The sequence below is a fragment of the Lynx canadensis genome, chromosome A3 (assembly GCF_007474595.2).
Source record: "Lynx canadensis isolate LIC74 chromosome A3, mLynCan4.pri.v2, whole genome shotgun sequence".
Classification (NCBI taxonomy): Eukaryota; Metazoa; Chordata; class Mammalia; order Carnivora; family Felidae; genus Lynx; species Lynx canadensis.
In genome coordinates this window covers 51,357,893-51,382,410 of record NC_044305.1, presented here as the reverse complement: position 1 = coordinate 51,382,410, position 24,518 = coordinate 51,357,893, and the positions used below count along the sequence as shown (strand labels likewise).

The 24,518-nt window shown below is 35.4% G+C and overlaps 2 protein-coding genes across 8 annotated transcripts in view; both read left to right on the top strand.

Annotated features, from left to right (window-relative positions):
- Positions 1-13,156, top strand: part of RANBP2 (RAN binding protein 2) — an 81,727-nt gene extending 68,571 nt beyond the window's left edge. For 2 of the 3 annotated variants that reach the window (XM_030310266.1, XM_030310265.1), the window contains 6 exons: positions 4,094-4,298; positions 6,187-6,288; positions 9,788-9,933; positions 10,622-10,895; positions 11,227-11,561; positions 11,954-13,156. In XM_030310266.1, coding sequence (XP_030166126.1) covers positions 4,094-4,298; positions 6,187-6,288; positions 9,788-9,933; positions 10,622-10,895; positions 11,227-11,561; positions 11,954-12,259 — 1,368 coding nt within the window. In that variant the 3' untranslated portion in view covers positions 12,260-13,156. Of the gene's footprint in view, positions 1-4,093; positions 4,299-6,186; positions 6,289-9,787; positions 9,934-10,621; positions 10,896-11,226; positions 11,562-11,953 lie in introns of those variants that run through there. The other variant, XM_030310267.1, reaches the window with a different exon arrangement.
- Positions 13,157-14,686: 1,530 nt separating this feature from the next.
- CCDC138 (coiled-coil domain containing 138) overlaps positions 14,687-24,518 on the top strand; it is a 141,566-nt gene continuing 131,734 nt past the window's right edge. For 4 of the 5 annotated variants that reach the window (XM_030310269.1, XM_030310270.1, XM_030310271.1 and 1 more), the window contains exons 1-4: positions 14,687-15,148; positions 16,534-16,591; positions 18,036-18,156; positions 20,087-20,214. In XM_030310269.1, the coding sequence (XP_030166129.1) occupies positions 15,056-15,148; positions 16,534-16,591; positions 18,036-18,156; positions 20,087-20,214 (400 nt within the window). In that variant the 5' untranslated portion in view covers positions 14,687-15,055. The remainder of the gene's footprint in view (positions 15,149-16,533; positions 16,592-18,035; positions 18,157-20,086; positions 20,215-24,518) is intronic. The other variant, XM_030310274.1, reaches the window with a different exon arrangement.

Sequence of the window (24,518 nt, the reverse complement as noted above, 5' to 3'; positions counted from 1 at the left end):
CGTTACCACAGTGAATTTTGAACAGTTTCACCACCCCAAGAAGAAAACCTCTAACCTCTAACAGTCACCACCCTTCCCCATTTTGCCCGAGCTCTTCCATCTCAAGAAACCATTACCCCTGATGGACTTTCTGTCTCTATAGGTTTGCCTATTTTTTGGACATTTTGTGTAAATAAGTCATGATAATATGTGGCCTTTTGTGTCTGGCTTCTTTCATTTAATGTTTTCAAGGTATAGCTACATTGTAGTGTATATCTGCATTTTATTAATTTTTATGGCTGAGTAATACTCTGTTGTATTGGATATATTACATTTCATTTATCCATTCATCTGTTGATGATCATTTAGGTTGTTTTTACTTTACTTTTTGTCTGTTTTGAACAATACTGCTATGATAGCCTAAAACATTTGACACATAGAATGATTTATCTTTTCCTTGTGTTTTGGTACATTAAAAAATAAGGATTTTTTTCATTTGTAGTAATTTTTTTATAGAAGTAAAATTCACTTTTTGTTGTGTGTATATGTGTGTGTCTATTTTCTAGGAGTTCTTTTATATGTTTGAATTCTTGTAATTCTCACCAGAAACAGGATATGGAACAATTCCAACACCCCCCAAAATTTCCTTCATATTGTCCCTTTGTATTCAAAACCTTTTCTGCCCATATCTTTGGGCAGTTGCTGTTGTGTTTTCTGTTTCTATATTTTTGCCTTTTCCAGACTAACATATGAATGGAACCCTACAGTATGTAATTTTTGATGCTGGCCTTTTTCACTCAGCATAATGCCCTTGAGATTTGTCCCAAGTTATTGTGTGTAGTAATAGTTTGTTCCTGTCTACCACTAAGTAGTCCATTGTGTAGATGTACCACAGTTTATTCATTGATCCATTGAAGGTCATTTCCAATTTATTTTGCTCTTTTTCTAGTTTCTTAAATGACTGATTTAAGACCATTTTTCATTTCTATAAATATTTAATGCTGTAAGCTTCTTTCTAGGAACTGTTCAGCTTCATCCAACAAGTGTTGCTATGTGATATTTTTACTTTCATTCTGTTAAAATATTTATTTTCCTTGAGATACTCTTTTTTATATATGCGTTAGATAGTATGTTGCTTCCAAATACTTGGTGATTTTCCAAATATCGTTCTGTTACTGATTTCTAGTTTAATTCCATTATTGTCTGTGAACATAATTTGAGTAATTTTAGTTCTTAGATGCCTAATGAAGGCTGTCTTGGTGATTGTTGTGCACTTGAAAAGAATGTATAGTCTGCTCTTTTGGCATAGAGTGTTCTATAAATGTTAATTAGCTCAAACTAGTTGATACTGTGTTGTCCAGGTCTCATATATAAGACTAACATTTTAATTAGAGGACTGTTGCTAGGCATAATTGTAGATTTGTCTGTTTCTCCTATCAATTTTTGCTTAATGTACTTTTTTAGAAAGTGCCCCTCTGCTTCTGTTTTCTGGAAGACATTGTAGGAATTGCTATTATTTCTTTCTTAAATGTTTGATAGAACTCACTAGTGAAACCATTTGACCTGGAGGGATATTAATTAATAATACATTTTCTTTAATAGATAGTAGGCCTATTCAAGGTTATCTGTTTCTTTAATAGATAATAGGCCTATTCAAGGCCAGTATCAAAGATTACATGCTGTAGGATTCCATTCATATGTTAGTCTGGAAAAGGCAAAAATATAGAAACAGAAAACACAACAGCAATTGCCCAAAGATATAGGCAGAAGAGGTTTTGAATACAAAGGGACAATATGAAGGAAATTTTGGGGTGTGGGTGTTGGAATTGTTCCATATCCTGTTTCTGGTGAGAATTACAAGAATTCAAACATGTAAAAGAACTCCTAGAAAATAGACACACACATCCACACAACAAAAAGTGAATTTTACTTCTATAAAAAAATTACTACGGGGGCGCCTGGGTGGCTCATTCGGTTAAGCAGCTGACTTCAGCTCAGGTCATGATCTCGCGGTCCGTGAGTTTGAGCCCCGCGTCAGGCTCTGTGCTGACAGCTCAGAGCCTGGAGCCTGTTTTGGATTCTGTGTCTCCCCCTCTCTCTGACCCTCCCCCGTTCATTCTCTGTCTCTCTCTGTCTCAAAAATAAATAAACGTTAAAAAAATACAAATAAAAAAATAATTACTACGAATGAAAAAAATCCTTATTTTTTAATGTACCAAAACACAAGGAAAAGATAAATCAGTCTATGTATCAAATGTTTTAGGCTATCATAGCAGTATTATTCACAATAGACAAAACTCTTGTGTGAGTTTTGGTCGGTTTTGTCTTTCAAGGAATTGGTCCATTTCATCTGAGTTCTTAAATTTGTGGGCATAACACTGTTCATGAAATTCAGCAAAATTTATTACCCTTTTAATATTCATGAATTAGAAGTGAGTAGTGATGGCTCTTGTTTCATTTCTAGTTGAATCTTCTTTCTTGTTTTCTTGGTTAGCCTGCTTAGAAGTTTGTTGATTTTTATTGACTGTTTCAAAAAGGTCAATTTTGTTTGATTTTGTTCATTTTTTTTCCTGTTAATTTCCTGCTTTACTGATTTCTGCTCTACTTTTCATTATTTCTTCTCCTTTGTTTAGGTTTATATTGCTTTTCTTTTTCTAGTCTTAAGGTGGAAATTTATTGATTTTAGATTTTATTATATGCCTTCAGTACTTTAAAGTTTCCCTTCCTTGTTTTTGTTGCGTTCTAAGAGTTTTGATAAGTTGTAGTTTCATATTTATTGTTTAACTTATTTTTTTTATGTTTTATTAATGTTTTTATTTATTTTTGAGAGAGAGACAGAAACAGAGATAGAGCATCAGTGGAGGATGGGCAGAGAGAGCAGGAGATACAGAATCTGAAGCAGGCTCCGGGCTCTGAGCTGTCAACACAGGGCTCGAATTCACGAACCGTGAGGTCATGACCTGAGCTGAAGTCAGATGCTCAACTAACTGAGCCACCCAGGCTCCCCTTCATATTTATTTAGTTAAAAATATTTTTAATTTGCTTAGAGACCTCTGGACACATATATTATTTAAAAGTATGCTGGGAAATCCCAAATATTTTAAATATTTGGGATTTTTTTCAACTGTATTTCTGGTAATGATTTCTAGTTTAATTCCATTGTGGACTGAGAATATACTTTGTATGACTTCTGTTCTTTTGAATTTGTGGAGGTGTGTTTTATGGGCCAGAATGGGTCTTTCTTGGTAAATGTTCCATGTGAGTTTTCTGTTACTGTATTTTTCAGTTGTAAAATTCCCACTTGGTCCTTTATGCCTTCTTTTTTTTTTTTTTTTCCTGCTGAGAATTTCTTATTTTTTCATTTGTTTTAAGAGTATTTGTCCTTATATCTTGGAGCATTGTTATAAGAGCTTCTTTAAGATTTTTTTTCTGATTGTTCAACACATGGATCATTTCATAATATCCCCCACCTCCTGGCCAGGGAGAGCTGGCTTCTCTTGGGACGATTTTCCATCTCCGTCATTGGCAGCTTCAGTTTTTGGGCTTCTCTAGAATCCATGCTGGAATATAGGTTTATGGAGCAGGAAACACCCCACATGATTCTCACCACTGAATTATCCCTAATGTCTGGAGGTTCTTAATCCTCCTGTTTTCATCCACCTTTCAGAGACTTTTTATACTTGCTTTATCTGTTTCAGTCCAGTTCAGTCATAGGTATTGGGAAAGATAAGATGGCGTGTGGAATGGGAGAGATAACGAAGTGTGCTTATTACTCTATTTTGTCCAGAACTCCCAAGTCCTCAGTTTCTTTCAAAATAGGGCATGGGTGTGCCTGGTTGGCACAGTCAGTTACGGATCTGACTCTTGATAGTGGCTTAGGTCATGATCTCACAGTCAGGGGATTGAGCCCTGTTGTGGGGCTGTATGCTGAGCAGGGAGCTTGCTTGGGATTCTCTCTCTTCCTCTCTCTCTGGCCCTCCCCTGCTCATGCATGCACACTCTCTCACTCTCTTTCAAAATAAACAAATAAAAACTTAAAAAAAAAATAGGGTATGTGATTCTTTTTGTCAGTCAGTATTTAATGGCATTGTTATTTGTTACTTCCTCTTTGCAGAAATCCCAAAATGAGGAAATAAGTAGCCTGGCAGACAGTGTGTATACTGGTGGGACTAAAGTGACTGTACCATTTTTATGTAAATCTGAAGAACCTGATTTTATTACCGAATCTATTAGTTCACCACCAATTTCTTCTGGAACTGTGGACACACCTGTAGATTTGTCTACTAGAAAGGAAAACGATGCAGATTCTACAAGCCAAGGTAAAATTTGATAAAATGTTTACAAAAACCTTCTAGGGCATGCATTGCATAAGGTGCATCTGTATGTTTGAGAAAATAGGCTTTTAAATGTCAGTCCTAAAAACTCTTTTCCCTTAAAACAAATTTTGAGATGTACAAAGGTGCATGAGATATTTCTGATAATAATCAGAAAATCATACTGCCTTGCCAACAAAGATAACAAACATGTATTTTTATTGTTAGGGTTGTAGTTATTAAGGAATATGAAGCATTGTGACTCTGACCTATCTACCTGAAAATAAATGACAGTAGTTTGCTTACATCGAAATTTTCTTTGTGATAATCATTTCATTTGAATATTGTTTGAATTATATTATCACGGAAGTATATTAAAATTTATGTATGAAGTAATTGTAGATAGTACAGTAGGGTTGTTAAGTTTTTATGATACTTAAATGTATTTTGCTCTACCTGTTACATTATATTAATCAGTTATAGTTACTCATGTTTGATATGCTTTCCTCGTTTTTTTATTTCCATTGATTTTAGAAGAGGGGAATCTTTTAAAATACTATTCTTTTATAATTGCTTATCTGTATTACCTAATGTATTTCAGAAATAGTCTTGAATAATGTACAATTACTAGATTTATAGACACCTGAGAGTCTTCATATTCTAGAAGAGGAAGTAACTGCAGACCTAAAATCGTTTCTTACTATTTTTTTTGTTTTGTTTCAAATTTTTATTTAAATTCTAGTCGGCTAACCTATAGTGTAATGTTGATTCCAGGAGTAGAATTTAGTGATTTATCACTTAACATATAATACCCAGTGCTCATTGCAAGTGCCCTCCTTAGTACCCTTCACCCATTTAGCTCATCCCCTGCCCACATCCCCTCCATCAACACTCAGTTCCCTGTAGTGAAGAGTCTCTTATGGTTTACCTTCCTTTCTCTTGTCTCTTTGTTTTTCCCCTTCCCCTATGATCATCTGTTTTGTTTCTTTAACCACATATGAGTGAAATCATATGGTATTTGTCTTTCTCTCATTGACTTATTTTGCTTTGTATAATACACCCTAGCTCCATACACATCATTACAAATGGCAAGATTTCATTCATTTTGATCAGACCTAAAATTTCATGTTTTCAGATGGTGAAAGTAAGGCTTAGAGATCATGTAGCTGCACATTGTCGGAATTAAGATCCCCAAAGTCCTGGTGACCAAAAATAAATAAGACATGCATTTTTTGTGAGCTTAGTATTTAGCATAGAGAACACAAACATTCTTTATGCAGATCATTCCTAAAACCCCACGTGTGAATGAATGTTAGTTTTAGATTACAGAAGACTATAAAGAAGAAACTGTATGGTTCTATTATCTAGCTTAGTATAGATCTACGTCTTGTTTTTTTAAAAAGATTTTTGTCATGCTTTTGGTGTAGCGTTCAATGAGAATAGTACCTGTAAACTTAATAATACTGAAATAGTTCAGAATTGGGTGTATTTTGTAACTTTTTTAAATTAAAAAAAAAAATTTTTTTTTTAACATTTATTTTTGAGACAGGGAGAGACAACATGAATGAGGGAGGGTCAGAGAGAGAGGGAGATACAGAATCTGAAACAGGCTCCAGGCTCTGAGCTGTCAGCACAGAGCCTGATGCTGGGCTCGAACTCAACGGACCACGAGATCATGACCTGAGCTGAAGTCAGATGTTTAACTGACTGAGCCACCGAGGTGCCCCTGTAACTTTTTTTAGAGAAATAACCAGAAGACAAATGTTGCACACCCCACACCCGACCCTCTTGGGAGTATAGAATGTCTATCCCCATTTTCTCTGGGTTCTGGGAAAAGCTTTGATATTCAGTATATATTAAATGAAATATTAAATTATTCTTTTCCTTTTGCCAGTGGAAAGCAAAACAGTTTCATTTGGATTTGGAAGTACCACAGGGCTGTCATTTGCAGACTTGGCTTCCAGTAATTCTGGGGATTTTGCTTTTGGTTCTAAAGGTAAGATCAGGAGGAGAGATTTTAATGGTCATGTTATAGAATCAAGCACAACTGAAAGACCTAGTTCTTTGCCACAGTATTGTAACTAAGATGGACATTTCTTCCCTCTTCTACACCCTCCAGTTTGTTTAGTGTTTTAATAGGAAAGGCTCTATATTTTACTACTACTTTAGACGTTTATTAATATAACCGTTAAGAATTTTTTCTTAATCAGTATAAATTCTGTTGATAGTCTTCCCCATTCTGAAATGTAGATCCACTTTTCCAGTTTTGGAATTACCTTGATTTTGGTGCATTGTTCTTTTAATTACACTTTTAGGTTTGGTTTGTTTAATATTTTAAGATTTGTGCATCTGTATTTTTTAAGGAGGTGATTTTATAGTTTTCTATTTTTCCATTTTCCTTAATCAGATTTGAATATAAGGGTTGTGCTAATTTATTGTGATAAATTTATAATTGGTGGGGGTCTCCCATCTTTTTTCCATGGTTTTTCTATTTTAGTCCATATTGGTATCATTTGCAGAAGATAATATATTTCTTGATTGTTTAGAGTTTATTGGCATATTATTTTCTCATTCTTATAATGTCTTTTACATATATGATTATAGTATCACCTAAATTATTCTTAAACAAGATACTTGATTTGATTTGTAAATGAATTTTACTGAAGATATATACTTAACGTGATTTATCTAGTTCAGAATAGCATTTTTTTTTTTTTTCAAATACCTTTAGTTATGCAGAATAGCATTCTTTCCTCTCTCATGCTTACACTGGTTTACAGCATTCACCACTCAATGGAAACACATATAAAACTTTTGGAAATTACCGTCATGTTGTGTTGGAATTCATAACTTTACTGATGTCAAATTTTGTTATTTTTGTTTTAATGTATAGTAGCCTGAAGTCTACTTCAGTATATCCACAGTATAGTGGATACAATTATCCACAAAAAAAGTGTTAAATAAAAATTGATATGTTAGGTTGCTTGTAATTCAGTGTACCTTTCAAAGTACTCTTGTCTGGACTATACAGTAAAGTGTAAAATAGGCAAGGCTCAAACCTCATGACATTTACTCCTCACCACCACTTGTCATTTTTTCAGTGAGATTATTCACCAAGCTCTTTGTTAAACTGCATTTCTTACTTTGTTTTGTTCTTAGATCTGACAGGAATTTATGCTGTCTTTTCAAAGAAGCAGCTTTTGGTTTTATCAGTTCTCCTTTTTTGTGTGTTTTTGATTTATTTTTAGATTTTTTTGTCACTTTAAGGTATTGTTTTTTTTTTTTATTTTTTTAATGTTTGTTTATTTTTGAGAGAGAGAAACAGAGTGTGAGTAGGGGAGGGGCAGAGAGAGAGGGAGACAGAATCTGAAGGAGGCTCCAGTCTCTGAGCTGTCAGCACAGAGCCCGACACAGAGCTCGAACCCACAGATTGTGAGATCATGACCTGAGATGAAGTTGGAAGCTTAATCGACTGAGCCACCCAGGTGCCCCTAAGTTATGTTTTTTTAAGAGGTCATAAATTTCACCAGAATGTGGGCATCATTTTTTTTTTTTTACTTGTTTCTGGCATTGCATGGACCTTTCTCATCTTAAACTTTTTATTTAAATGTTTATTTTTGAGAGAGAGAGAGAGTGAGAGCACATGAGTGGGGGAAGGTCAGACATAGAGGGAGACACAGAATCCAAAGCAGGCTCCAGGCTCTGAGCTGTCAGCACAGAGCCCGATGTGGGGCTCAAACCCAGAAAACCATGAGATCACGACCTGAGCCAGTGTCGGATGCTTAACTGACTGAGCCAACCCAGGTGCCCCTCTGATCTTAAACTTTTTGTTTTGGTTGTTTTCAAGCTCAGAGGAATCTTTTTTTCTCTTCTCTTGCAAATGTGGTGATTCCTTTTTAAAAAAAATCTGTTCATTTTGTGTTGTTGCCTTTTTTTTTTAAATTCATTTTCTTCCAGAAGTTCTATTCACATAGGTCTATCAATCATTCTGTCTGTTGTGTAATATTTAATATAGAAACTAAGGGAATAATAAGTTGCTATTTAGAGATCCCCTGTCTTTGTCAGTGATCACTATTTTATCATATTTCCTTCAGATTTTATAATGTTTTCATTAAGCCTGGAAACAGTGGAAGCCTCCTAGGTACTATTACCTAGAACTGTTACTGTGAAATTAATACTGATTATTGACGTGCATATCTTCATACTATTTTCTGTAAAATTCTTCCTCCTGGTCCCTTCAGATCAGTGGTTTTCAACTTTTGACTTCATACTCGAATTTCCTGGGAGATCTTTTCTTTTATAAATGCCTGTTATATTGGGCTTTGGCATTGGTATTTTACAAAAGCTCCTGTGTGATTCTAATAATGTACCCAACACTAGGAACCATTGCTTTAGAGGAATTTTGAAATTTTCTCCCATACCTCTCAAGGGTTTTTGGGGTAATTAAACCTTTTTCTCTGCTTGGGAGTTCCTGAACCAGTTATTTTTGAGCCCCAAACCTATGTATCATCGTAGATCTTTGGTTATTATTCTGAGAAAGCCTCCACACAACCTGAGGTTGTGCTTTTCTAGTTTTCAGAGCATTCTTTTGCAATATTCAAGTTTTTTTTTTTCCTCCCCATTAAGTTGGGCTTAGAGTTATTGTTATAGATATTTATTTTGTGCTTTCTTCAAGGTGCTGAGTTACTTTTTAAACGATCTGTGATATTTTTGCTTTCTTAAACATTTCTAGTACTGGATATAGAGTTTTCTAACACGATTTTATCAGCAAGCAATGAAGTGTTAAGAGGTGTTTCTTTCCTCTAAGGTAGGCTAAGCCATCTCGGTTGAGATGGGGATGAAGAAGTCATTTTCATCTTCTCCAAAGTGTGAGGGAGAGTAACGTTCTCTTTTTTCTCTGCATGGGAACCAGGGAGGTCGTCAGCCCCAACAGGCTAGTGCCTGTTAAGGATAGTTGGGAGTCCATGAGCTTCTCCCAGTGCTACCATCTATCACCTGGCCAAGAAATCTAAGCTGCAACTCTAGTTACTTCAGGGAGAAGTTGAGGTAGAGAAGTTTATAAACGTGTTTATGCTGCTTTGGCTACTTTGGAAGTAGCAAATTTGGCCTCTGAGAGGATATTTTTAGATTCAAAAGTTACTTTTCTAATTTGATAAAATGTTCTATGAAATACCCTACCTTTGGAGCTAAGTGTTCAAAATTCCAAGGTATGTACTTTTAAAACACTACTTCATTACTGAAAGTTCTTTTGTAGTTTAGTATCAAATTTTCCGAAAGTTCTGATGATCTTATCTTTGTATCTCAAAGCACAAACAGTACTAAAGGTACAGTGTGCTCGCTCCCAGAGTTGAACTTGCTAGAATAATTTGCACCATGTATACTAAAAGTATATGTCATATCATTAGAAATTATAGGGATTGATAAAGTAATGGGAGGGGGGTTAAAAGCTTATAAAATTAGATGCCACTATTTAAATATCCTAATTTATTCATCAGATAAAAATTTCCAGTGGGCAAATACTGGAGCAGCTGTGTTCGGAACACAGTCAACCAGTAAAGTTGGTGAAGATGAAGATGGTAGTGATGAAGAAGTAGTTCACAATGAAGATATCCATTTTGAACCAATAGTGTCATTACCAGAGGTAAATATTAAAGAATGGAACTCTTACTAACAATGTCACATTTTAAGTTTAAAACTTGACATAGCCTAGCTTTGACTTATATAACTAGCTTTGTTTGCATTTCTTCAGAATATTTACAATTTCAAATGGAAGCTCTTTATTACGTATTTTATATATATATATATATATATATATATATATATATGTAAATCCTACATGAAACTGTTGGAAAGAACTAAATTTTTTCATAGGTCTTTAGAATATCACATTTGTTTTCATAACAAAATTCAGGTGGTAAAAATGTATCCAATCTCATACTTGGCAAAAATCCTTTCAATAAAAAGTAAACCACATTTTCTGGACAGGAATGTTGTTTTAGGCAAATTACTTGGTCAGTTTTCAACCACAATGGTTAATATTTCTTTTGAAGAATACTTTTTGAAACCTTTACTGTCCTATAAAAGAATGTATTACTTTCCAGAAGGAGGAAGAATACTACATAAGGGAAAAATGTTCAATGACAAATCAGGTCTTTACTGCTCCATCCAAATCAGATGTATTCGTAGCCCTTGGATATTACTATTTATCTTGATACTATAGTTCAAATTCTGTTAATGTCATTACAAAGACAATGTCATGAGGAATTTGGATGTTTGGAATTTGTCATGGAATATGTCAAAAGCAGGAGCTTATTTATCTACTGCCATAGGTAGAAGTAAAATCTGGAGAAGAAGATGAAGAAATTTTATTTAAAGAGAGAGCCAAACTTTATAGATGGGATCGAGATGTTAGTCAGTGGAAGGAGCGAGGTGTTGGAGATATAAAGATACTGTGGCATACAATGAAGAATTACTATCGGATCCTAATGAGAAGAGACCAGGTTTTTAAAGTGTGTGCAAACCATGTTATCACCAAAACAATGGAATTAAAACCCTTGAATGTTTCAAACAATGCTTTAGTTTGGACTGCCTCAGATTATGCTGGTGAGTACATTCAATGCTACTTCTCACTTTTTGAATTTTTTTTTTTTTAAGTTTATTTTGAGAGAGGGAAAGCACAAGTGGGTGGGGGGCAGAGAGAGAGAATCCCAAGCAGGTTCCCCACTGACAGTGTGGAGCCTGAAGTGCGGCTCGAACTCAACGAACCGTGAAATCATGACCTGAGCTGAAACCAGGAGTCGGAAGTTTAACCGACTGGTCCACCCAGGTGCCCCCACTTTTTGAACTTTTTAAAAATACATAAAAAATACATAAGACAATTGTAACAGTGATTTTAACATTAAGGTCACTGTTTTGTTTTGTTGTTGTTGAACAGATGGAGAAGCCAAAGTGGAGCAGCTTGCAGTGAGATTTAAAACTAAAGAAATGGCTGAGTCTTTTAAGAAAAAATTTGAAGAATGTCAACAGAATTTATTGAAACTCCAGAAAGGACAAGTATCACTGACAGCAGAGTTATCGAAGGAGACAAATCCTGTGGTGTTTTTTGATGTTTGTGCAGATGATGAACCCCTTGGACGTATAACCATGGAGTTATTTTCAAACATTGTTCCTCATACTGCCGAGAACTTCAGAGCACTCTGCACTGGAGAGAAAGGCTTTGGCTTCAAAAACTCCATTTTTCACAGAGTAATTCCAGATTTTGTTTGCCATGTAAGTATTTAATTGTATGTCACAACTGAAGTCTAGAAAAGCGAACCACACTAACTTAGGAAATTTGAGTGTTTCTCTTAAGTTTTTTAAGATTTCTTTAGCTTTTCTGTACATTAGTTGTTGTCACCACCCAATTTCCTGTCCCCACAAAAACTTTCAACCTGAAGTAGTTCAAATTTCTAATATCTTGAAACCTGCTGGAAATTGAGGATGGAAAAAAGACATTTTCATTATTGTCTTTCAAAATTTTCTTATTTTTAAGAACTATGTTTCTTAGTTTTCAAACCACATTCTCAAAGAAGTTGGGTGTTTAGAATTTATCCTGTAGTAGTAGTTCTGTGTGTATTTTAATATTTTATTCAGGATTCCTATTAACTGAGATGTTTTTTCAGGGGGGAGATATCACCAAACATGATGGTACAGGAGGACGGTCCATCTATGGAGATAAATTTGAAGATGAAAATTTTGATGTCAAACATACTGGGCCTGGCTTACTATCAATGGCCAATCAAGGCCAGAACACCAATAATTCTCAATTTTATATAACACTGAAAAAAGCAGAACATTTGGACTTCAAGCATGTAGTATTTGGGTTTGTTAAGGATGGCATGGATACTGTGAAAAAGATCGAATCATTTGGCTCTCCTAAAGGGTCTGTTAGTCGAAGAATTAGTATCACAGAATGTGGACAGATATAAAATCATTGTTTTTCATAGTAAGTTTTACCTGTATAAACAGTTGAATTGAAGCTTAGCTGTTATGACAATATGGTAATTATGTTCAGCTTTTGAAAATGGACGTTTCCAATGTACAAATGTAAAATTGCAGCTTATAGCTGTTGTCACTTTTTAATGTGTTATAATTGACCTTGCATGGTGTGAAATAAAAGTTTAAACACTGGTGTAAATCAGGTGTACTTGTGTTTATGTACTCCTGACATATCTGTATTAAAATGGAATAATATTAATCTTGTTAAAAGCAATAGACCTTCTCAAACTATTGAAGGATTATGATATATGCAATTTAATTTTACCTTTTAAGATATTGGACTTCCTGCATGGATAAACTTACCATTCGAATAAGGGACCACAACTTGGATAATTTTTATTTTAGATTTGAAATATATTTGGTAATTTTAACTGTTGGTGTGCTCATTTATGCATTGAGGCTCACTTTTGAATGGGTAAAGCCACAGAGGGTAGAGACTTAACCAAAGTGCTCTTCTATAATCCTTGCACCTCCTGTATAGTTAAATTAACTTTTAAGTAGAGTACCTTCTTTTCTTAAAATGATATGTAGTTTCCTGTGCCCTTTCAAAGGTATTAAATTAATTTTTACATTTTAAACAAGTTAAGTATGTCCTTAGTTTTTATTTTATTTTTTTTTAACTTTCCTGTCATCTTTCTACTACCTCAAACTGCAGCTTGGTTCTGATAGAACTTGAATTTTTCCTTGCAGTTATTGTGATAAAGTATGACTATTTTAAAAAGGTCTATACCATGTTCTTTGGTTAAAGATTTGCTTTATACTAGATTGTTGCAGTACTTTTCTCTGGTGAATTTTGTAGCAAAAATAAAGTGACAATTGTTAACAGCCATGACATTTAAAAAATTTATTACTTGTGCATCTAGTTGTTTGTTCATTCTAGAGCCAAAGTGAGGAGGACAGTTAAAGTTCTGTAAACTCAGACTGCCATATAATCTCCAGAGCTCCCAAAGGAAGTGATTTCTGTTCAAGTTTGATACACACTGAACATTTATTTGGAATAAATGTTCCAAATTTATTCCATTGGAATAAATGTTATTTTGGCTAATGACAAAAGTTAGGCAAACTGCTTAAAAGGCGGTGGGGTGGGGGTTGGGGAAAGGTATTCTCATCAGCCTATTCAATATAGAACTACAAAGAATCTAGTTAGAGCACAAAATTTTGTGTATTCCAGTTACCAACAGTGACCTTCCTATACCCTCCTGTGTTCTTCCCAGTGAAATAATTTCATTTTGTTTAGTGAAAGACAGTGGGAGTTTATTCCATTATTTGGGGATTTGGAAGTAGGCTATCATAATATTCGTTCAACCACCAAAGGAGGAAGGGATGTCATGTGTGGTGTGTATGTGAGTAATGAGTGATGAAATACCATCACTAAATTCACTTGGCCACAAAGCCAGATAACGGAAATAAACCTACTCCAGTGTATCAGTTGAACTTAACCTGAACCTTAAAGACAACTATGGATGACATATATGCACATTTAATATTAAGAACTGGCTTCTTTGGAGACCTATGTAAGTAATATAAGTTGACATAAAGTGTGTTGTTTTTGAGCTGGAACCCTTTGACATTTTAGAATAAATTCCAAGTGAAGGCAAGTGTGCTGCTTTAGAGATTATAGAAACCAGTTTTACACTATTTACTGTGCTATCATAAAGCATTAAAACAATGTATTAAGCTTTAAAAGCTAATAATACTTGGACCAAAAATTTGATTAAATGAAATGTAAACTGACTTCCAGAATTAGTATTCCAAAAATGCTTACAAGTGGCTTGGGACATTAATGAGAAAGGACTGATTTCTCTTTATTTAATTGCTAATGCAGTATAAATCCACACTGAGATGTACTCCCCCCCCCCCCAAACTGGTTCGATTTTATATTGTCTCATTAAAAATCTGCTTAAAATAGAATATAAAAATGTTCATTATTTGTACACTAATATTTGATGGCAGAGAGTATTGGTTTAAATAATTTTCAGATTAATACTTTAGTAAGATGATCCTGTAAAACTTTGGAATTTGAAAAACTAAAGATAATCCAATCTAGGATTTGTTAGTCCAGACATGCTGTTGAACATCATCGAGAACCCAAGCAGGCTACGCAAAGCCTGATGAGAGACTCAAACCACCAGATCATAACCTGAGTCAAAATCCAGAGTTGGATGCTTAACCGACTGAGCCATCCTGGCACCCTGAAAGCGGTATCTCCTTACCTGACGCCATGGTGGGGGTGGTGCCTGAGGCCAAGCCTGAGTTCCCTCTCTTGAGGGGCCACATCAGCTAAGGTGTAACTGCTGTGAACAACCCTGCTTTTTTTGGTGCCTTGGATACGAGGGAGGAAAACTTAAGTTAACAAAATTGTAAGACAAGACAAAACACCATCAGTCAAAATAACAGTGGTGAAGGAATTAGTCATTAAAATATTCGGCAGGAAAAACATTTGTACCGCCAGGACGTTTTTAACATAGTACAGAGAGCCAGACCAAGGGGCCCTAACACGCGCGCCTCTGTCGCTGTCGCCTGTGGCGGAGCGTGAGTCCCACCATAGTGAAAGCGCCCCGGGCCGGGTCGCACTACGAGCGCTTCGGCGTAGCTGTTGACCCCCGAGAGGCGGCGCGTGCCGTGCGTCATGACGCAGTTCCGTTGCGCGAGCTCCGCCCCTGCGCGTCCGGCCGCGGTGGGTTTGAACGCTGTTCCCGGGGAAACAACGGCGGACTTGGTGCACCATGGAACCGAGGGTAGTGAAGCCGCCGGGGCAGGATTTTGTAGTAGAGCGTCTGAAAAGCCTCTACGGACTAGGGGGCAGGCACCTCGCCGAGGTGAGGCTTCGCCCTTTCCTCGGCCTTGTCCCTGGGCCCGCGGGCCGGTTTCTGCCGGTGTGAAGCGGCCTGCCGGGCAGCTGCGCCAGAGGCCTCGGGGCCGCTGTTCAGAAGGACCCTGGGGGAGGGAGCCACTCTCCGGGGCTCGAGCAGCTCCGCCGGAACCAGGGTTAGCGAAAGGTAGCTGCGGGGGCAGAAGTCATTTGTGGCCACAGATGCACCATATGTGGGAAAAACACATTTTATATAAAAAAATTCTTCACTGTAAATTCTTGAAGGTTTATGTTACTACAGGCATAGCATGACACTGTTGAAAGTGTATTTGAACTTTTATTTACAGTGACTTGAGCGGAGTTCGAAAAGCGATTTTAATTTATTTAAAAACTTTCCTATTTTGAAAAAAAATTCCAAATTTAAAGTTGCAGGAATATACAAGGAACTCTTGAGCATTTCGCATGGATTTGCCATTGGTTAACATTTCGCCACATTTGCGTTACTATTAATCTTCGTATTTTTGACTCCCTACACACATTTTTTTCCTTTTAACTAAGGATAATTTGCCGGTGCTGTGACACTTTTACCCCCAAATATAAATACTTAAATATATTTTCTAGGAATAAGAATATTCTCTTATATTTGCAGTAACAAATTGAGGAAGCTGACCATTTATACAATAATATGGAACATATAGTTCGTATTCAGATTTCACCAATTATCTCAATAATGTCCTTTATACATTTTTTCCCTCTGGTGCAGATACAGTCTAAAGATGAGCATTGCATTTGGTTTGTTTTTTGTTTTTTGTTTTTTTAATCTGGAACAGGTTCTTAAGCCCATGTCTTTTATAATGTTGATATTTTATTTTATTTTTTTAGTGAGAGAGACCGGGAGCTGGAGAGTGGGCAGAGGGAGAGTCTTAAGCAGGCTCCAAGCTCAGTGTGGAGCCCAACACCAGGCTTGATCCCTGGGATCATGACTTGAGTGGAAATCAAGAGTAGGTTGCTCAACCAACTGAGCCACCCAGGCATCCCTAATGTTGCTATTTTTGAAGAGTACAAGATAACTGTGTATTGGACTGTCCCTTAACTGGAGTTTCTCTGATGGCTGTTCCTCGTGACTATCTGGTTATGCATTTTTGGCAGGAATACCACAGGGAGTGATGTGTGGGTTGCGCTTGTTCATTGGGAGACTTGCAATGTTGCTTTGTCCTGTTACTCCGGATATTAATTTTAACCAGTTGGTTAAGGTAGTGTCTACAAGATTTGTCCACTCTAACCTTTGTAATTAACCCTTGTACTTAGTACATAATTGGCGGGGAACTCTTTTTTGAGACTGTAGATTGATTCTTAATATACAAATTAAATATATCTTTTTTTTTTTTTAAGTATGATTTTTCAAATTTTGATCAGGCTAAATGGAAGAGAAGATCTCTAACCTCCCCAGGTAAGCTGATAGAGTATTTTGTATACTTGGGGGTTTTAACAAATTTAATTTAAGAGAAAACATTAAAAAAAAAATGTTTAGATTTAAGACTAAGTGCCAGATATCTTGTGATATTAAGCTTTCTTCAATCGGGTAACAAACTAATAGTAACCAAGATTTTGTGGGTAAATGTAAGATGTCTTTAAATCAAATTGAATTAATTTTTTTGGTGTTTCAATTACATTTTTTTTTTTTTTTTTTGCCTTTAGAAATTGGGTAAAGTATGTTGGGTAAAGAAAACTGCTTTCTTTTTAAGGCATAGACTTTCCAAGTTACTGAGATAATAATTGTTGCACTGGAAGAATTTATCAAATGTACTTGATAAAGATAATTATATTGTGGGATTGGGTGCATTGGAACATTATGTGGCAATCTGGAAGTAATGTATAACTAACCATTAGTCTTTTGATTTGTTGATACTTCTTTGGTGATGTTTTTACAAGTAAGTACAATCGTTGAATTTTGAGGTGATTGCAACAAAAACAGTATCTGTAAAAGTTTTGTCAGAGTAGATTAGAGAATTTCATTTTTTCCAAGTTTATTTCATTTTGAAATTTTGTAAACACTCTTGAAACATTTCTTCAGTGTGAAAAAAAGACCCAGTTATTACTGAGTCTAGTATCTAAAAAATATCTTAAAATTGTATTTTAGTTTGAAATTTAGCCTAAAATTTCCAACTTTCTAAAATGTAACAAAAAGTATAGCTCATTTAATTTCTGATGGGGTAAAAATGCATATTAGACAAAGGTGCATACATTTAAAAATATTTATAGGGATTCCTGGTTGGCTCAGTCAGTAGGCATTTGACTCCTGATCTTGGGGTTGTAAGTCTGAGCCTCACATTGGCTGTGGAGATTACTTAAAAATAAAACCTTAAGGAAAAAAAAATTCTAAATTTCTTATCAGAGAAGCTCTCTTTGCCTTTTAGTCTCTGAATTTGGATACAGGCTAACAGTCTGTTAAATGTTGAATGTTTAAAATATATAAAATTAAAAAATAAAATGTTTAATGTTTGAGAGTGATGAAATATCATGATTAGGTAGGAAGAAGGCTGAATTCTGAATTTTAATCTTTCCACTTGCTGGTTCTGTTACTTAGATAACTTCACTAACTTCTCTGGTCCTTAGACTTACCACCATTAGAATAGGGTTAAAGGCACCAATTCTGCTTACTTCAGAGTAAGCTAGCTGTTGCTAGGATCAAATAAGGTAATAAATGAAAGAGCATTTTGTAATCAGGTAAGTGCCATATTAATACAAGGCTTGATGCCTGTTTTCTGAAGTTTGCGTTACAGAGATATACACATAAGAAATCATGAGATAATTTTGCCATCTTACCTTAGAAGCCTAGAATGAGATTAGTATCTGATTTTAGTAATCTCTGCTTTTTTCTCTTTTGTTAACAGATGATTTGGATATCTTCTCATCTGGTGATAAAGTTGGTTCATCATTAAGATGTTATTCCGATGAAAGAAAGCATTGCACAACACCACTTTGTAGTTCATTCAAACAGTTAAATGTGAATTGGTAAAGTACCCTGAATCCTTACTGTTGCTATCCCCTCAGTGTCTAAAAAACTGGGAGATTAAAGAGTGGTTTGTTTATGTCTTTGCCTTTTTTTTTTTTTTTTTTTTTTTGGGAAGTAACAAGCAGTCTGGAGCTTGCTGACTGGTTATAGAGACTGATTTATTTTTACTGAGATCTTTGTTATAAAAGCATGAACCTAGCATTCATTACATTTGGTAGTATAATGGAAAGTTATTTACACAGTACAAAACGTGAAGTTATTTTTATGGTTATTCATCCAGGACGCAAATGAACACCATATTCCCTTTCTTTCTTTCTTTCCTTTTTTTTTTTAAAGGATGTAGGATAAAAATGAATGCAGGTTTGTTGGGCAGTGATGTTTAACATCACATTCATTGTCTACTAGGGTGGTAAGCTATATTTTAGGTAGTTGAGAGAAAGAGATGGAAGAAACCGGTCTGGTGAGTTGGTAACTACAAAATATGTATGATAGAGTGTTGGTCTGTGAGGGGTAAATAGTTTTGTAGAGGAGATTGTACTGTGTGAGTGAAATCAGTATAAAAACAGTGGAAGCTAAGATGAAATAAAGTTCTAAGTTAGGTGTTATTAAAAGCCAGAAATACATGGCAGAAGAAAGTGCTGTGGGTATCAACATTTTGAAATAATGTTAAACCATAAAGATGTATACATACACAAAATGAAATGTTGAGATAATTGTGAGGGGAGGAAGAGTTAACTATGCCTAAAATATACATATAATATTAATGTAATTGATATTTGAGAGCTTGAATATTTTATATAATTGCTTCTTTCTCTGCTTAAATGATTTAATCCATATAAAGCACTTAGAACGGTGTTTAGTACATAGAAAAGCACTCAAAGTGCTATTACTGTTGTTATTACTGTTTAATTTGGCATTCACAAAGTAGCATTGTTAATCTAGATTTAAGATTTGGACATGAGGTAGATTGAATATAGAGTAAGGAAAGTAAAAAATTGTTTTCAGATTATGAATTTCTGGAAATTATTTTCTTATATTTAACTGATAGTTTTGTCATTTTTTGTTTTTATAAATAATCTGGGTATAATTTCCAGTTATAATTTGAAGCCTTTGAACTATGAAAGTTTTTATAACATTAGACAGTTTTTTCACAATCCCTAGTTATTATCTACTCTGGAATTATAGTACTGTCCAGCACAAGTAGCCACAAGCCACATGAGGCTATTGAGTACTTGAAATGCTGTAAGTACAAAATACACACCGGATTTCAAAGATGGATAAAGAATGCAAAATATCTTAATAATTTTTATATTGATTATATGTTAAAATAATCTTTTAGATATACTGGGTTAAATATAATACATAGTTAAAATGTTATGTCTTTTTATGTTTTTAGTATGACTACTAGGGAATTTTAAATTATCTTATGTGATTGACTTATATTCCTTTGAACAGCACTGCTCTAGAAATTTCAACTTTGAGATCATGTTTTTGGAGAAAACACCTGAGATTCTAGTTCTGCTTTACCTTACTAGTTATGTCACCTGTCCATTATTTAAATTCTTTAGGGTTTGGTTTCTTCCTGTTAGACATTACATTTTTCTAGCTAAAATTATAGCTGACATTACCTGTTATAGTGACCTCACAGAAATATTAGGAATCAAAGGAAAGAGATTGGCAGTTGTAGAACATTCTATAGGTATATGTTATTTTAAATTGTGCCCATTTGAATATGTAGAAAGATGTTTGTAGTGAGTTTTTAGACCATTGGCTGTTATTTTTCATATTTTTATGTTTTCCACTTTAAAATGTTTACTTGTTACTTTTTTTTCAATTTTTGTGCTGTTAATATTTGGAAAGCACTTTTATCTTTTTTAAATACTGTAGAAAACTTCCAGAATGCTGTGATAGAATTTTTTATTTTTAAAGCCTAGATGATGAACTGGATTCTTTTCAAGATTTGAAGCAAAAAGAAGCAAAAGAAGACTTAATTGAAAATGATTATGGAGTTAGTACCTCCAAGATAACCAAGCAGTCTTTTAAAGACATAGAAAAAGGTAAAAGATATACTCATTTTAGAACAGTCATTTCTTTCATTCTTTTTTTTTTTAATGTTTTATTTATTTTTGAGAGAGAGACAGAGAGAGAGAGAGAGGGAAAGAGCATGAGCCAGAGAGGGATAGAGAGGGAAACACAGAATTCGAAGCAGACTCCAGGCTCTGATCTGTCAGCTATCCACCTGTGAGATCATGCTCTGAGCCAAAGTTGGACACTCAACTAACTGAGCCATCCAGGTGCCCCTAGAACAGTCATTTAAAAAGTAGCTTTGTTACATAGAGCACATAAAGCTTATCCTGTAGTAATAACACTGGTTCTCTGTATATTTCTGTGATCTTGCATTTGTGTAAGCCATGAGGCAGTAATTGTGCTTATTGTTAAACTAAAGATGAGAAAGATAAACTTCATTATTTTCCAGTAGTATTCCCATACTCTCAAAACTTACCAAAATAATTAACATACTGTGTAGTGTTGATTTTAGGAGTAGAATTGAGTGATTCATCACTTATACACAACGCCCAGTACCCATCTCAACAAGTGCCCTCCTTAGTACACATTATTTAGCACAACCCCTTGCCCCACCTCCCCTCCAGCAACTCTTAGTTTCATCTGTGTATTTAAGAGACTCTTATGGTTTGCCGCCTTTTCGTTTTTATCTTATTTTTCCTTCCCTTCCCCTATGCGCATCTGTTTTGTTTCTTAAATTCCACACATGAGTGAAATCATAACGATATTTATTTTTCTCTGGTAATTCTCTTAGCATAATATACTCTAGTTTCATCCGTATCGTTGCAAATGGCAAGGTTTCATTCTTTTAGATCACTGAGTAGTATTCCATTAGATAGATAGATAGTTATAATCTGTATATATAGATATAATATTCTTTATCCATTCATCAGTCGATGGACATTTGGGCTATTTCCATAATTTGACTCTTGTTGATAGTGCTGTTATAAACATTGAGATTCATGTGCTTCTTTGAATCAGCATTCCTGTATCCTTTGAATAAATACCTAGTAGTGCAATCGCTTGGTCATAGGGTAGTTCTGTTTTAATTTTTTTTTTTTTCAGTATATGAAGTTTATTGTCAAATTGGTTTCCATACAACACCCAGTGCTCATCCCAAAAGGTGCCTTCCTCAATACCCATCACCGACCCTCCCCTCCCTCCCTCCCACCCACCATCAACCCTCAGTTTGTTCTCAGTTTTTAAGAGTCTCTTATGCTTTGGCTCTCCCACTCTAACCTCTTTTCTTTTTTTTTTCTTCCTTTCCCCCATGGGTTTCTGTTAAGTTTCTCAGGATCCACATAAGAGTGAAACCATATGGTATCTGTCTTTCTCTGTATGGCTCATTTTACTTAGCATAACACTGTCCAGTTCCATCCACATTGCTACAAAGGGCCATATTTCATTCTTTCTCATTGCCACGTAGTACTCCATTGTGTATATAAACCACAATTTCTTTATCCATTCATCAGTTGATGGACATTTAGGCTCTTTCCATAATTTGGCTATTGAGAGTGCTGCTATAAACATTGGGGTACAAGCGCCCCTATGCATCAGTACTCCTGTATCCCTTGGGTAAATTCCTAGCAGTGCTATTGCTGGGTCATAGGGTAGGTCTATTTTTAATTTTCTGAGGAACCTCCACACTGCTTTCCAGAGCGGCTGCACCAATTTGCATTCCCACCAACAGTGCAAGAGGGTTCCCATTTCTCCACATCCTCTCCAGCATCTATAGTCTCCTGATTTGTTCATTTTGGCCTCTCTGACTGGTGTGAGGTGATATCTGAGTGTGGTTTTGATTTGTATTTCCCTGATGAGGAACGACGTTGAGCATCTTTTCATGTGCCTGTTGGCCATCTGGATGTCTTCTTTAGAGAAGTGTATATTCATGTTTTCTGCCCATTTCTTCACTGGGTTGTTTTTCGGGTGTGGAATTTGGTGAGCTCTTTATAGATTTTGGATACTAGCCCTTTGTCTGATATGTCATTTGCAAATATCTTTTCCCATTCCGTTGGTTGCCTTTTAGTTTTGTTGGTTGTTTCCTTTGCTGTGCAGAAGCTTTTTATCTTCATAAGGTCCCAGGAATTCATTGTTGCTTTTAATTCCCTTGCCTTTGGAGATGTGTCAAGTAAGAGATTGCTACGGCTGAGGTCAGAGAGGTCTTTTCCTGCTTTCTCCTCTAGGGTTTTGATGGTTTCCTGTCTCACATTCAGGTCCTTTATCCATTTTGAGTTTATTTTTGTGAATGGTGTGAGAAAGTGGTCTAGTTTCAACCTTCTGCATGTTGCTGTCCAGTTCTCCCAGCACCATTTGTTAAAGAGACTGTCTTTTTTTCCATCGGATGTTCTTTCCTGCTTTGTCAAAGATTAGTTGGCCATGCTTTTGTGGGTCTAGTTCTGGGGTTTGTATTCTATTCCATTGGTCTATGTGTCTGTTTTTGTGCCAATACCATGCTATCTTGATGATGACAGCTTTGTAGTAGAGGCTAAAGTCTGGGATTGTGATGCCTCCTGCTTTGGTCTTCATCTTCAAAATTACTTTGGCTATTCGAGGCCTTTTGTGGTTCCATATAAATTTTAGGATTGCTTGTTCTAGTTTTGAGAAGAATGCTGGTGCAATTTTGATTGGGATTGCATTGAATGTGTAGATACCTTTGGGTAGTATTGACATTTTGACAATATTTATTCTTCCAATCCATGAGCACGGAATGTTTTTCCATTTCTTTATATCTTCTTCAATTTCCTTCATAAGCTTTCTATAGTTTTCAGCATACAGACCTTTTACATCTTTGGTTAGATTTATCCCCAGGTATTTTATGCCTCTTGGTGTAATTGTGAATGGGATCAGTTTCTTTATTTGTCTTTCTGTTGCTTCATTATTAGTGTGTAAGAATGCAACTGATTTCTGTACATTGATTTTGTATCCTGCAACTTTGCTGAATTCATGTATCAGTTCTAGCAGACTTTTGGTGGAGTCTATCGGATTTTCCATGTATAATATCATGTCATCTGCAAAAAGAAAGCTTGACTTCATCTTTGCCAATTTTGATGCCTTTGATTTCCTTTTGTTGTCTGATTGCTGATGCTAGCACTTGCAACGCTATGGTAAACAACAGCGGTGAGAGTGGACATCCCTGTTGTGTTCCTGATCTCAGGGAAAAAGCTCTGAGTTTTTCCCCATTGAGGATGATGTTAGCTGTGGGCTTTTCATAAATGGCTTTTATGATGTTTAAATATGTTTCTTCTATCCTGACTTTCTGAAGGGTTTTTATTAAGAAGGTTGCTGAATTTGTCAAATGCCTTTTCTGCATCAATTGACAGGATCATATTGTTATTTTATTAATCTGATGTATCACGTTGATTGATTTGTGAATGTTGAACCAGCCCTGCATCCCAGGAATGAATCCCACTTGATCATGGTGAATAATTCTTTTTATATGCTGTTGAATTCGATTTGCTAGTATCTTATTGAGAATTTTTGCATCCTTATTCATCAGGGATATTGGCCTGTAGTTCTCTTTTTTTACTGGGTCTCTGTCTGGTTTAGGAATCAAAGTAATACTGGCTTCATAGAATGAGTCTGAAAGTTTTCCTTCCCTTTCTATTTTCTGGAATAGCTTGAGAAGGATAGGTATTATCTCTGCTTTAAATGTCTGGTAGAACTCCCCTGGGAAGCCATCTGGTCCTGGACTCTTACTTGTTGGGAGATTTTTGATGACCGATTCAATTTCTTCGCTGGTTATGGGTCTGTTCAAGCTTTCTATTTCCTCCTGATTGAGTTTTGGAAGTGTGTGCGTGTTTAGGAATTTGTCCATTTCTTCCAGGTTGTCCAGTTTGTTGGCATATAATTTTTCATAGTATTCCCTGATAATTGCTTGTATCTCTGAGGGATTGGTTGTAATAATTCCATTTTCATTCATGATTTTATCTATTTGGGTCATCTCCCTTTTCTTTTTGAGAAGCCTGGCTAGAGGTTTGTCAATTTTGTTTATTTTTTCAAAAAACCAACTCTTGGTTTCGTTGATCTGCTCTACAGTTTTTTTAGATTCTATATTGTTTATTTCTGCTCTGATCTTTATTATTTCTCTTCTTTTGCAGGATTTAAGCTGTCTTTGCTGTTCTGCTTCTGTTTCCTTTAGGTGTGCTGTTAGATTTTGTATTTGGGATTTTTCTTGTTTCTTGAGATAGGCCTGGATTGCAATGTATTTTCCTCTCAGGACTGCCTTCGCTGCATCCCAAAGCATCTGGATTGTTGTATTTTCATTTTCGTTTGTTTCCATATATTTTTTAATTTCTTC